Source organism: Amblyomma maculatum, chromosome 1 (genome assembly GCF_055883805.1).
Source record: "Amblyomma maculatum isolate TAMU_Amacu chromosome 1, ASM5588380v1, whole genome shotgun sequence".
Taxonomy (NCBI): domain Eukaryota; kingdom Metazoa; phylum Arthropoda; class Arachnida; order Ixodida; family Ixodidae; genus Amblyomma; species Amblyomma maculatum.
In genome coordinates this window covers 221,669,484-221,683,628 of record NC_139344.1, presented here as the reverse complement: position 1 = coordinate 221,683,628, position 14,145 = coordinate 221,669,484, and the positions used below count along the sequence as shown (strand labels likewise).

The following is a 14,145-nucleotide window of genomic DNA, read 5'->3' as shown; positions in this document are numbered from 1 at the left end:
AAGAGGCTAGTAGAGTTCTGTCAAGAAAACAACCTGACCATAGCGAATACTCATTTTCAACAGCACAAGAGGCGCCTGTACACATGGATTTCACCGGACGGTCTGTACAGGAATCAGATCGATTATATTATTTGCCGGCAGAGATGGAGAAGCGCTATACAAGCAGTAAAAACAAGGCCTGGGGCCGATTGTGGCACCGATCATCAGCTTCTTGTTGCCAAAATTAAGCTTCGATTGAGGAAAACGCAGAAAACTAGAAGGCCTTTCAGGTATGATCTGGATCAGATTCCATTAGAATATGCTGTGGAAGTGAGGAATCGATTTCAAGAATTAGATCTAGAAGACAAAGAGCCCGAAGAGATGTGGACTGATGTTCGTAATATAATACAAGAAGTTGCTACTAAGGTAGTTCCAAAGCAAAAGAAATGCTAAAAAGCAAACTGGTTATCTGAAGAGGCTTTGCAAATAGCTGAGGAAAGGAGGATGACAAAAGGTATGGGGGAAAGAGAAAGATACAAGGTTCTCAATGCGGATTTTCAGAAAATAGCAAGGAGAGATAAGAATGCCTTCCTGAACATACAGTGTCAAGCAGTTGAGGACAAGAGCCAATTAAGGAACACAAGAGCTCTGTATAAGACAATCAAAGATATCAAAGGAAGCTTCTGTGCTAAGCTGGGTGTGATAAAGGACAAACGAGGCAAGGACCTCACTGAAGCCTCAGAGATAAAGAAGAGGTGGCAGGAATACACAGAAGAACTGTACAAGAAGGACCCGGATGTGCAAACCCAACATAGGACGGTTGTGATTACTGATCTCGAGCCGGGCATCCTGAAGAGTGAAGTTGAATGGGCCTTAGCCAGCCTTGCTAAGAACAAAGCTAGCGGAATTGATGGTATTCCAGCTGAGTTGCTTCAAAACCTCAACCACGACGCTGTTAACACACTGCATACATTATGTCAAAAGATTTGGACAACCCTGCAGTGGCCACAGGATTGGAGGAGGTCAGTTTACATCCCCATTCCAAAGAAAGGCAGTGCCAAAGATTGTTCCAACTACCGCACGATCGCGCTTATTTCGCATGCTAGCAAGGTGATGTTAAAAATCCTGCAAGGTAGGCTGCAGCAGTATGTGGATCGGGAGCTTCCGGACGTGCAAGCTGGGTTTCGCAAGGGCAGAGGAACTAGAGACCAAATTGCCAACCTTCGCTGGATCATGGAAAAAGCAAGACAGTTCCAGAAACCCATTTACTTCTGCTTTATTGATTATGCGAAAGCGTTTGACTGCGTAGACCACAGCAGATTGTGGCAAGCTCTCCAAGAGATGGGAGTTCCAATTCACCTCATCTGTCTCCTCAGGAACCTTTATGAAGGGCAAGAGGCCACAGTCAGAACTGGGCATGGTCTTACTGATTGGTTTCCGATTGAGAAAGGGGTGAGGCAAGGCTGCATAGTGTCGCCCTGCCTATTTAACCTATATGCAGAGTGCATCATGAGGAAGGCCGGTCTGGACGAGTCTTCAGCTGGAGTGAAGATTGCTGGAAAACGTATCAACAACCTTAGATATGCGGATGATACCACTTTAATGGCAGAAAGTGAAGTGGAACTCAAGAGACTTCTGATGCGCGTACAAGAAGAGAGTGAGAAGTTTGGGCTTAAACTGAACATTAAAAAGACGAAGATCATGGCGTCTTGCCCTATCAAGTCCTGGAGCATCAATGGACAAGAAGTGGAAGCTGTGACAGATTTTCTGTTCTTGGGCGCCAAGATTACCTCGGAAGGAGACTGCAGCCATGAAATTAGGAGACGCCTGCTTCTGGGAAAGAGAGCAATGGTTAGCCTTGACCGCCTAGTAAAGAGCAGAGACATTAGTCTGCCAACCAAGATCCGTATAACCCGTGCTATGGTCTTTCCAGTTGTGATGTATGGATGCGAGAGTTGGACTGTGAAAAAGGCTGACCGCCGAAGAATTGACGCGTTTGAATTGTGGTGCTGGCGAAGACTCTTAAGAGTTCCTTGGACTGCCAGAAGATCAAATCAGTCGATATTGTCGACCATAAACCCTGACTACTCATTGGAGGGTCAAATTCTAAAGTTAAAGCTCAGCTACTTTGGTCATCTGATGAGAAGAGAGGAGTCGCTGGAGAAAGATTTGAGGTTGGGAAATGTTGAGGGTCGCCGGAGAAGGGGTAGGCAGCGAACGCGATGGTTAGATGGCATTCTCGAGGCATTGCAGATGAAGCTATGTGATGTTAAGAAGATAGTGAGAGACCGGAAAGCGTGGCGTGACATGGTCCATAGGGTCACGAAGAGTCGGACACGACTGAACGCCTGAACTGAACATGTCGTAGTTTGATATATTGGTCATTACAAATCATTTTAGTCATTATTAACTATTATTAGTTATTAGCATTAGTCATTATCTCTATCAATGTCTATAACTTTTATTGATTACCTATCACCATCAATCATTTTCATTCTTAATCTCCCTCCTTGCACGTCCACTTTTGCGACTGGCACCCCAGTGCACAGATGCGACGCACAGATAACAGACACAGCTTCTGCGCATAGATTTTCGTTCCATGGGCATAGAACGGCTTTCGCCTTAAAAAACAAACGCATCCAGTCTCAACGTTAACGTGCTTGCACACGCGCGCACAAGAAAGTTTGCGTTTACCACGCAGACGCGAGGCGAACGCGCTCAGAAAGGAAGCAAACCGCGCGCTCAGAGCCGGCGACCCCGGTGGCGACGTGTCCCCGAACAGTGGCGCCCTCAGCAGAAATAGCAGGCGCAACTGTAAACTCCCCAAGGACGCGCTTGCCCATTGACGGTGGCGCGACGCAGCAGGCCGCACCCAGTGCGCCTCCATCGAGCGGCCGTGACCGAGCACTCATCTGAAAAGCGGATGAATTACGCAGTGTCTAAACGACTGTTTGTATTGGGGGAGGAAGTTAGCACAAATCGTGTTGACAAAGTTGTGCCTGCGGTGTTGTGTACAATCGGGCTAAGCTGAAAAGCGAAGCACATGCGGTATTTTCGGTACGGAGTAGCAAAGCTATTCCTCTGGAACTTGTTTGTGAACGTATGCCCCGATGTATACAAACATTAATGCCGCTTTAGTTGCACAGTGTAGCTGAAAGTACACAGAAATAATATTTCGCTTTCCACTCATGTGCTGTTCGCGTTTCATTCAGGCCTAGCAGTACTACTTGTGTCCTGTGTCAACAAGCTACTTAGAGATCGTGCTTCAAAGGAGACTCCAAGTGTTTCTCGAAGTTCCAGCAAACGCATCCTAGTTCGTGGAGACGTCAGTCAGCCTATACCTCCCGCTATCGGAGCCGCTGAAACGAGCTCAGAGCTCGTATTTTTGGAGTCGGCCAACTGTCGAAAACATACCCTCTTCGGGGACAGAGATACAACGGAAGCAAATGAAGGATCATATATATAACTCCGACCACTGTGAAGTTTATGAATTGCGCATGTCGCATGATCTCCGTGGTTTTTGGTAGGCCCCAAATAGCTCGATCAGACATGCATAATATTTACGAAAGAAACTTATTTGCGCCTGACGCGCCGCAGCGGTTGTCACGATAGGGTATACCTTTGCGGCATTGAAATTATAGTTTATATGTTCGCGTTTATCACGTCCTGTGGTAGGCCACCCGAAAAGTGAGATATTTTCAGCAACTTCGAAATTGTACCGCCCTGCAGGAGCACACATCCTCGCCCATTCTGGCGCCGCGCTCCGTCGTACGACATTGGCTGACAGGCAGTTCGACCAAAAGTAGTGAGATTGCAGCAGCTGCCTAAATATCTGAACAGCCCACACTAGCTAGACAGCCAGACAGCAATTAACCTTACAGCCTTAAGATATCTACATGGAAGGCAGTTATTTATATACATAACTCTCTTTGCTGCTACTGACCTGAATTAGTACTGTAAATAGTCCATGGGAGAAAGATTTTTCACTACAATATAGAAGCAACGCGCCGATGGTGCCAACCGAGCCCAAGGCCTCCTACTATCGCGTCCAGTGCTAACTGAGCGACTTCGATGGCTGTCCAACCTTCTACTTTCTTGGCTATTAGCATCCGCACCTTCAGAGTTCTGAAGCTTTTCACCAGCGCCAACCGCATCGTGTGTGTGTGTGTGTGTGTGTGTGTGTGTGTGTGTGTGTGTGTGTGTGTGTGTGTGTGTGTGTGTGTGTGTGTGTGTGTGTGTGTGTGTGTGTGTGTGTGTGTGTGTGTGTGTGCGTGTGCGTGCGTGCGTGCGTGCGTGCGTGCGTGTGTGTGTGTGTGTGTGTGTGTGTGTGTGTGTGTGTGTGTGTGTGTGTGTGTGTGTGTGTGTGTGTGTGTGTGTGTGTGTGTGTGTGTGTGTGTGTGTGTGTGTGTGTGTGTGTGTGTGTGTGTGTGTGTGTGTGTGTGTGTGTGTGTGTGTGAAACCGGAAATAAAAAATGCGTTGGATAAAGAAAATTGATACACAGTTTACACTAAAAAAAAGTGCAAAAGAAATATTTGCGCTAACTTTGCCATTCGTAATATGGCGAAGTTATTAGACCAATGTCTGGCTATTACGATCCATTGAACATGAATGTAATATACGACCATGTAATTATTTCTCCTTTTAATATACAAAGCACTCGTTGAAGTGCTCCTCTTTAGGCAAACATTGCACGAAATATTATCAAGATCTGTGGCAATAAAGCTCGAGAGCTATAATCGCCCCTAATATTACCAAGCGTGCACAATCAAATTATTTGAAGAATACGCTCAAGGGTAAGTGAGGGCTGCTCATCGGCAGTAGAGCTACATGACTTGGCTTAAATGAAGCGAGCGCTCCCTTCTTAACATGCTACTTTCTGATGCACGCGCCAGCCATGAAGCAGCGTGATCGGCGTCCCGAAAGTGAAAGCGCTCAACGCCGCGCTCAGCCGTGCGAGAAGCCCGGCGCGAAGCGGCCCAGCGCCAGCGCGAGGGCAAGACTGCGTGTCACGACTTATAAACACGGCATTCGATAAGGTAGCAATTTTCGACACCTCTCTAATTGGAGCAGCGGCCCCCTTATCGACAGCTCGCTCATTCCGGCAAGCGGGCGCAGTTGGCGTCTTCCACCGCGCGAAACCCCGACCTGAGCCCCCCTCCCCCCTCCATCTCGTCCCAACCACGCACTTTTCGCGCAACTGCTGAGTGAGGTCACAGCCAGCAGCTGTGCAGTATTTCCGTCGAACTTCTTGGCAAGGGTTCAATGAAAGGCGCGTCTCGCGATTGCCCCTGCGTCCGGAGGCGCGTCCTCCTTTCCCAGTGAACAGAGGCGGCGTGCGCACCGAGTCTACAACCGCGGTTGCAATGGCCGCTTTGCCGGCGCGCGCCGACTGCGTCAGCTCTGATGAAGGCGCCCACGCGGCCGCGTTCCCCCATGGATGTGCGCTAAGTGGTGCGCCTGATGCGAGACTTATTTTGACGCGCCTGATCCCCCTCGGCGAGCTTAGACACGCTCTTCCGAGCCCCCGCGAGCCCGGCTTGGACAAGCGCTCGGGCCAAGGTCCAGCTCCCATCGCTGGCCCTTGATCCCCCACCGTGCGGATGGACCGCGGGAGGGGCTTTCGACTCCGTCCTCCTCCCATCCCCCGCTGCGCAAGGCTAACGGAGTAGGGAGTGCACACGCGCCGCGATAAGGTAAACAGCAGTGCTGGAAGTCAATAAGTTCAAACGCTGACACTCTCGATATAGCGCACAAGAGATCTGCCGCGAGCCTGGCTTCGTGAACCAAATTAGACTTCGCAACCTAAAGGCAGACCCTTTCGCTTCAGGCGTTGGCAAATAGTTCCGATCAACAGCCGCTAATAAATCGCTTCGACTGAGTTCCACATGTCGTATGCGGCCGAAATGCATTAAGCAGATCTCCGGAGAGTGTTTATCTTAAGGACCAACGCGCTCACAATAGTGTTACTGGGCGGAAGAGCACCGCTTCGACAAACAGCGCCCTGCGGCGTCTTAAAAGACGGCAGAGCCATTGTCCATAATTAGCGTATCTTAAGCGCACCACCTCTTCTCTAAGCTGCCTGGCTGACGGGTAAACACGTACTTGGGGAGTGCTGGAAAACAACCTAGCAGCGTCATCAAAGGCTGCATGTACCGTGATTTCCTGATGGATGAATACGCAGCCGATATCCTGATCCAATTATTGTTCGCGAAAAAAAAAAAAAAAAAAAAAGAAGTGCGCGCTTCTCTCTCAGTGTTCCTGGTGCCCTGAAGAAACCTGGGCGGTATGTGTCGGCGTACTGAAGTATACAAGTTAATCCAGAGAATAAAGTAGGCAGAAGCCGCCAGCAGCAATAACAAAAATGAACGATGGAAAAACACCTTGCTTATTGGTGATGCCTGGCTGACAAGCAAAGCAATGATGCGAAGTTACTGCCTTCCCACTGAAAAAAAGGGACAAAGTGCGCACGCATTCTTCGTCGGAGCGTGCCACTAATCCCTTCCCTTTGGTTCGCTAATTAAGCATCACTTCCTCTTGTGGAGCTTATCGTGCGATGTAGTTCTGACTAAATGTCCTTTTTAACGACGCTAACAAACGAGGAATTTGTTTGACCCACGTAATCCAAATCCAAACGGGATCCGTTTGCAAGCAGCGCCAGTTTAACACTGAAGGAGAAATGCTGCGGCGCTATTTGAGTGACCAGTGTCCGCGGTGTGTAAAGCTGATCTGTTCACGCCACTGCGAAATCCAACCCCGCTCGAGGACATACGTATACAAGACTTTCTTTAGCTTTCTCGGAAGATGGTCACCGGCAGACGGCAGCTGCCATGTTTTCATTCGACTCATCGTTACAATGGTAACGCATTAAAGAATAATTTGACCACAGCACAGATATACACAGCATGGCATAACACTTACGACTAGCCACGTCGCTAAGTCTCATCCACTTGTAATATTTCCTCACATTTTAAGCACAGCAATATTAGCCCTCTCTCGCGCATGCAGCGACATTCCAAAGAAATGAACTTATTTCACAGGTAGTTTTAGTGCGAAAATTTAATTTCATTTTTGAAAATGTGTTATTTATGGCATGGTTCATATAGCGACTTCCCAGTGTATTTTTGTCCTATTACGAGATTTTGTGTAAATATTGCGCTGTTTATTGTCCTCGAGCTTCACCTGTGAAATGCTATTCGTTAGTCATTTTAGTCGGGAAATGATATTTCGATTAGCGAGGCTATACATCTACTTCAGAGCCTGGGGCAGAAGCGTTTATTCTTTTGCCCAGATTGCCTGAGAATTGGAAGAGACATTTTCTTTAAGCATGAAATGCGCACCTCCATGCCGCCACAAGCTGGACAATAACGCGCGAGCCGGCCAAAACACGCCACGCGAAGAAAACGCAGCGAGATATATGATGATGCGAGCTGTCTAATGTTCCCCGCTGGTAACGAACTCAGTTCATAGTTATATCAACTCTAGATTATGGGAGACGTGTTCTTTGTTTTTCTTTCTTTCCCTAGATCCGTGAGCATTAGAAGTTCCGCGTCTAAAACAACTGCCCATCGTCTGTCTGAGGCCATCACGAAAGATGAAATAAAAAGGAACGGCACAGAAATAAGCATAAAAAGGCAAGATATGAATCCACAACGTCCGGGTTGGGAATTACATATTTCACTAACTTACCACTGCATTTTGTTTTAAGCATGTAATGTCTAGCAGTGAAACAAATTCTTCATTAGCGTGAACTCCGCGAAAAGGCCTCTTTTCCTATTTCGACCGCGTGTGCTGTGGTTTCTTATGAAAGTTGTATAAGGCACAGCACCTCTGTCGTGGGAGCAGCAAAGGGATGTCTTTACGTGGAGACGTCGGTGGTTGCCACGGGAACGGATGCGCGCGGCGCCGTTATGCCACCGCTACTGCGCGTACGCGGAACACGCACCGCATGTCCCGTGCTTCACGCCACCGATGTAAACCAAAGAAAATGTCAGCAAAGAGCAAGTCAAGCGATGTAAGAAATGGTGAGGCAATATATGCAGTTGCAACGAGCCATGCTCGAGCATTACCGTCCGATGGACAAATCGATCGCCTCCTAATTTTTTCCGCCTTTCTTTCTGTCACTTCCGTTCACGTTGTCGGGGTCAGATTTTTGTCCTGTTTTTTTTTTTTCTTACTTGCTTCTTCTACCTATTCGTCTGACTAGCTGGTGAATAAGTGGGTGGCTGGGTGTACACGTCAACAAATATTGGCAGCTCAGAAGGAAGTTCTTTTTTGCCTCCTTCTCAAAAAATAAAAACAGGTAGAACCTTTGCAGCTACCATTACGCGCAAGGGCTCGGCTCGCTCTTGTAACCAGTGAAAGGTTTAGCAGTGCATCAAAAGGTGAGTCCCTGACAGCCTGCCGCGTCGAAGTGGGGCTTCTATATATAGAGCATCGTTTCGTTGGGACCTTTTTATCATCTCTGTGGTTCTTTTGCAGCATCGTAACCAGCTAACCCCTACTCCATATGCTGAGAGGTCTCTGGCGAGATTCACCACTCTCTAGTGCAGCGATACTCAAAATGTAACCCGCTTCGTATTTCGCTTAAGCGCCGGATGAATTTTTTTTTTTTTTTGCTATTTCTTTTCTTCAGCTCCGTTACACTTTTCCCATTTCTATACCTAAGCCATTGTCCCATTTCTATGACATTGCCTTGCTGAGCAACTCGGGGGATGAACTGCAAATAATGATTGATGACCTAGACAGAAAAAGTAGAAAGGTAGGCTTGAAAATCAATATGCAGAAGACTAAGGTAATGTTCAACAGCCTCGGGAAGGAACAGCAGTTTACATTAGGTAGCGAAGTACTGGAAGTAGTAGGCGAATATGTCTACTTAGGACAGGTAGTAACCGCAGATCCGGACCATGAAAAGGAAATAACAAGAAGAATAAGATTGGGATGGAGTGCATTTGGCAAGCACTCGCAGATTATGACTAGCAGCTTACCGGTATCGCTCAAGAGGAAAGTATACAACAGTTGCATCTTGCCTGTACTCACCTATGGGGCTGAAACGTGGAGGCTAACCAAGAGAGTTCTACATAAGTTGAGGACAACCCAGAGGGCTATGGAACGAAAAATGGTAGGGGTAACATTAAGAGATAGGAAGCGTGCAGAGTGGGTCAGAGAAATAACGCAAGTTACGGACATTCTAGTGGAAATTAAGAAGAAGAAATGGACATGGGCAGGACATGTAGTGCGAAGAGAGGATAACCGATGGTCGCTGAGGGTAACAAACTGGATTCCAAGGGAAGGAAAGCGTAGCAGGGGGCGGCAGAAAGTTAGGTGGGCGGATGAGATTAAGAAGTTCGCAGGGGTCAAGTGGATGCAGCTAGCACAGAACCGGGTTAAGTGGCGAAATATGGGAGAGGCCTTCGCCCTGCAGTGGGTATAATCAGGCTGATGATGATGATGATACCTAAGCAGCTTCATACCGCAGCCATATCCACAGCAAGGAATGTGGGCTTTCATATTGCCGCTTAGCTTTGTAATTATTTTTTGTTTACGCTCGATGCCACCGGCCCGTTCCTTATCCTTTTTTTTGTGACGCAAGAGACAGCCAGGTTTACCTGAAAAAAAGCGTAGAGCGCCACTGTTTCTACGGTGTTCGAAGTTGAAAATACTTTCCGCGCCTCGCCTCGAAAGTTCTTGGTCACCTCTGAAACGAGTGCGGCTGGGAGCGACGGTGATTCTGTCCATCGACAACCGCTGATTACGCCTGCTGTTATCAGAGCCGCCGAGGTACTTTTGGTAGCGGCACGGGTTAGCCCAATACATATTTCTTTGAAATATCCCAGCTGCCTCTTGCCGGCCCGACTGCATACACCGCGTAATATTCTTACTTTTGCTGCTTTTCGTAAAACGGATTAGCTTTCGCGGCATTTTTTTTTTTTTTAAACAGGCGCATTGGCAACAGAGTCCTAAACGAGGAATGTGGGAAGAATAAATTAGGAATTAAAATAGTGGGCCCTTAGTTCTAAAAAAACAGTGGTGCACTTCAGGTAAGTGATATCAGCGACATGTTAACTGTCGCGTGGCGCGCAAATTCTAGAGCGTTAAGTTCCGTAGGGTGTCCAGAAACAGCTAGTTCATTTTGTTCTTTTCTTTCTTTTTGCAAAGTATATTTCCAACATCCTTCTTTTCTCTGGAATTTAACGAAAACTCGTGAAATATATAAAAAAAAAAATCTGAGTGACTCCGCTCTGGCGCTGCTGCAAATTGCAGTTCTCTCTACTTTTCCAACGAACGAAGCACTCGCTATGGAAATGAGCAGCTGCAATTCTGCCGGCCTGCGTAATGGAACAAAAAAAGACGACCGCAAGAAATACGTCGTTGGTTTCATTCACCTGCGCTGCCTAACTTTCGTTTAGGTTTTGACTCCAGTTAAGGTAAACTGGACAGAACTGGCAAGCTACCTTCTAAAACTGAGAACATCATGCCACCCAGTTTAATGCGCAAATTCTCGCTGCCTGTCATATAAATGTCGAGGGGAACTCTCACTACAATCGTACTGTTTCTCGACTGAGAAATGAATCTGTCTCCAGTGAGCGCATCTCCATGCCGCCATAAGCCGCGACATGCTCATGGCAGACAGCCCGTCCCGCTGCCCGTTCCTGAGTTCTTGCACCAGTCACATTAGATGAGCTTCTTCCAGCCTGCAACATATCGACGACGCAACAGACCGAAAGCTCTTCTAACCGGCCGAGAAGCAACAGCAACACCCACTAGATGCGGTCTTTAGTTCCGCCCCACTGGCTGGGCGCTCCACTCACCGTAATTGAGCGGAACGTGGTCACGGTGGTATCGCGGCGACGGTGGCGGCAGCCCTTCGTCCTCCGGCGGTACTGGGGGCAAAGGCCGGCTCGCCATGAAGCGCTTGATGCTACCAAACTTGTCAGTCCAGGAGAACTCCTTCTTCGGCAAAGCAGGATGCCTCTGCGCCGTAGCAAGTTTTTTTTTTTTTAATCGTCATGCACATGGTCATCATAATCATCATCATCATCATCGACATGGCCAAGCTCGTGATCAAGGCCATGGACTCTCCTAGTGACCTCAACTGCTGTTGCCTGACGCCAGCCGCGGCCAACTCATTTTTGCAAGCTTCCCAGCAGCAAACCATCCTGTGTTATGCCATAAATTCCCCCCTTCCATTGGTGCACGCATTATAAATCTAAGAGGCCACCGGCTGTCTTGACGCGAATTACATGTGAGGCCGTTCCTTCCATCTGATCACTAGAGAGGCGTTTAGTTCCGATACACATCAAACAGTTACCGCTGCAACTTAGCGGTATATAATCATGCATGCTAGGCGGAGATGGTTGCAGTTCTGGTGTGAGGCTGCTAAACGCTGAAGCAATGATTTGTCCCCTCCCTACACTGGTTCAACTCATGAAAAATCGACGACGAACCAAAAGCCGAAAATCCGGCTCAATGTTCTTTTGCGTGTTTGGATGACTGCAGCCGACGGCTGCGCGACTCACCCAACGACGGTACTGTCGAAGTGAGTTTGTTGAGTCTCCACTCATCCTCACTGATCCTCTCGGAGGCGCTGCTCCGCGCCACCTCCGCCTCGACAACTACCATTGAGTTTGACAACAGCCTCATATTGATGCCATCTGTTTCTGGTGGGTTCTGAAAGGGCCTTAGTGAATCGCTTCTCGCAATGCCAGAACAGAACAAAATTGGATCCATTTTGTTCGCTGCGTAAACCCTTTATCCAAATATCTCATTTAAATTTATGCCTCGAGCTACCTGTCCCTTTATACCATCCGTGCTCCTGATGTTCACAAATTTCAAGTACATGAGTATTGCAATCGAGTGAGTGAGTGAGTGAGTGAGTGAGTGAGTGAGTGAGTGAGTGAGTGAGTGAGTGAGTGAGTGAGTGAGTGAGTGAGTGAGTGAGTGAGTGAGTGAGTGAGTGAGTGAGTGAGTGAGTGAGTGAGTGAGTGAGTGAGTGAGTGAGTGAGTGAGTGAGTGAGTGAGTGAGTGAGTGAGTGAGTGAGTGAGTGAGTGAGTGAGTGAGTGAGTGAGTGAGTGAGTGAGTGAGTGAGTGAGTGAGTGAGTGAGTGAGTGAGTGAGTGAGTGAGAATTACGCGGAAGCCCAGCTTGGCTGGCGGCATAACGAGCGGTTCACCTCGTGGTCATCGGCCGGATGAGTGGCCGTAGGACCACGGCTGAAGGCGCTGAAGAGGGACTTCTTTTTCCTTGGTGGCGGCACCGGCATGTGCGAAGGATCACCCTCGACACGCTGCTGCGGCGGCTTGACAGAGGCCGGCCGCCCGCTGGCCACGCTGTCCACCGCGCGCCGCAGGTGGCTCTTGCGCCGCGGGTGCCGGTGGTACATGTCGTCGCACGACAGGCAGAACACTTGGCGGTTGCACTTGTCGCAGCGCACCGAGGGCCGCGTGCACCCGCACAGATCGCAGTGCGAGCCATCCCGGGTGCTGGGGCCAGCCGCTCCGACACCATTGGGCGCTGCGGCGCGAAAACAAAACAGGCGTCATCACACGAGGAACCGCAGCGCAAAACGTGATCGCTTCAAGAAACAGAACCGCAGAACTTCAGAAGGCTAACGAAACTGGGGCTAGAATAAGGCATCTAGTCTTTCCCGACTGCTACACACTTATTTCTCACACACACACTATTTCTCAATTAGGTGCGAATAGTGAAAATTACTAGAAGAAAAATCTTACAAACAGTAAAGGAAGGCGCCTACGGGGAAATTATTTCGTCTCTTTGTCCGCAGGAAAGCTCGAGACGTGAGCTGTTAAGATTGATGAGTAGCATATACTTTCACCGCCAGAATGTCAGCGCCACAATAACACTGAACTATCCGTATCATTCCTTGTGCGCCTCCCATCGCAGTCGCCTCGAGTGGTTCACTCAGACAGAGCCCACCTGCCATGCGTCAATCACGGCCAGCTAATTGGGTCTGCCGCTGCAGACAGCCGGCTTCTCAGAAACCTAATTACCCAACCATTGGCGATCGGGAGAGATCGCGGAAGGAGAAAAAGAAACATGGGTAATTGGCCCCAGATGACAGGCCGCGACTTCAGCCGGTGCTCCAGGTCAGACAGCCTTGAGAGCCATTTCGTAAGGCTGGCCACATTCCCAGGCCGACGACGGGACACGGCAAGTGACCCCTTGCCTCGCGCTTTCAGCGAGGTGATACAGCTGCATGCTTTCACACTATGTTTACAGACTGTTTATATACATTCCGAATGTCTTCTCCCCGTAATTTCTTGGGGCACATCGGCCACGTCAGCTAAAGCTCAGAAAGTGCAGGCAAGCCACTTTCCATTCTATTGCTCGCTGATGGCCTCAGGACTATATTTTAACTGGCAAGGTCCCATTTGTTAAGGCACGTGCCCAGCACGCAATGTGCGAAGCGTGATCGAAGTTTTGAAAGGCCTTTAAAAATAAGACGTAACGAATGAAGAATGTGTCTTTTATTTAAACTCGTGGTTTTCAGCGCAATGTCTGTTGTAGAAACAATCATGAAGAAGTTGAAGCCCAGAACTGGCAAGGAGGCAATACCCCCTCCGCAGGCTAAAGTAAGGCCTCAAGTGACGCCCTATATGCGTGCACAAAATCTGCCATGGCCTCAAAAAGGTGGCAAACCGGCACAACGTGCCGTTGGTCTTTTCAGCCCCTCGGAAGCTTGGTCAGTTGACCCGACGCATCACCGGTGAAAAAAAAAAAAAAAATGTGGGTGTAAAAAGAGGAACGGGAACCGGTTTGCGGAATGCGCCACAATCGTTTTGTACGAAACCTCCTTGACGTGTGGCAGGTCGTACATCGGGCAGACAGGGCGTTACATCAACGACCGGCTCAAGGAGCACGCATGGGAAATAAGGAATAGGGAAGGTGCTGACCAAATACAATCGAAATTAAAACATTTAACGTGGAACTTAAGTCTATCTATAATTATTTTTGTCACCAAATATTGATGTGAAGATTGCTTCGTGTCGTTCTCGCGTTACAGCGTTTCAAAAGCAAATAATAAGGGATCCCACAATGAGCGGTTAAATGCGAAAGCATTACATGTTCCTTTGAGAAAAATGCCGGTGGCGTCATTTAGCATGGTGTCTCCACTGCGCTGCATGCGCCCAGTGGCGACACCTTGTCAC

The 14,145-nt window shown here is 48.5% G+C and overlaps 1 protein-coding gene across 1 annotated transcript in view; it reads right to left on the bottom strand.

The window, feature by feature from the left end:
* LOC146205687 (uncharacterized) overlaps positions 1–14,145 on the bottom strand; it is a 105,961-nt gene that overhangs the window by 87,409 nt on the left and 4,407 nt on the right. The window contains exons 2-3 of the mRNA XM_084607604.1: positions 12,150–12,490; positions 10,789–10,951 (exon numbers count right to left, since the gene is read on the bottom strand). Coding sequence (XP_084463730.1) covers positions 10,789–10,951; positions 12,150–12,490 — 504 coding nt within the window. The remainder of the gene's footprint in view (positions 1–10,788; positions 10,952–12,149; positions 12,491–14,145) is intronic.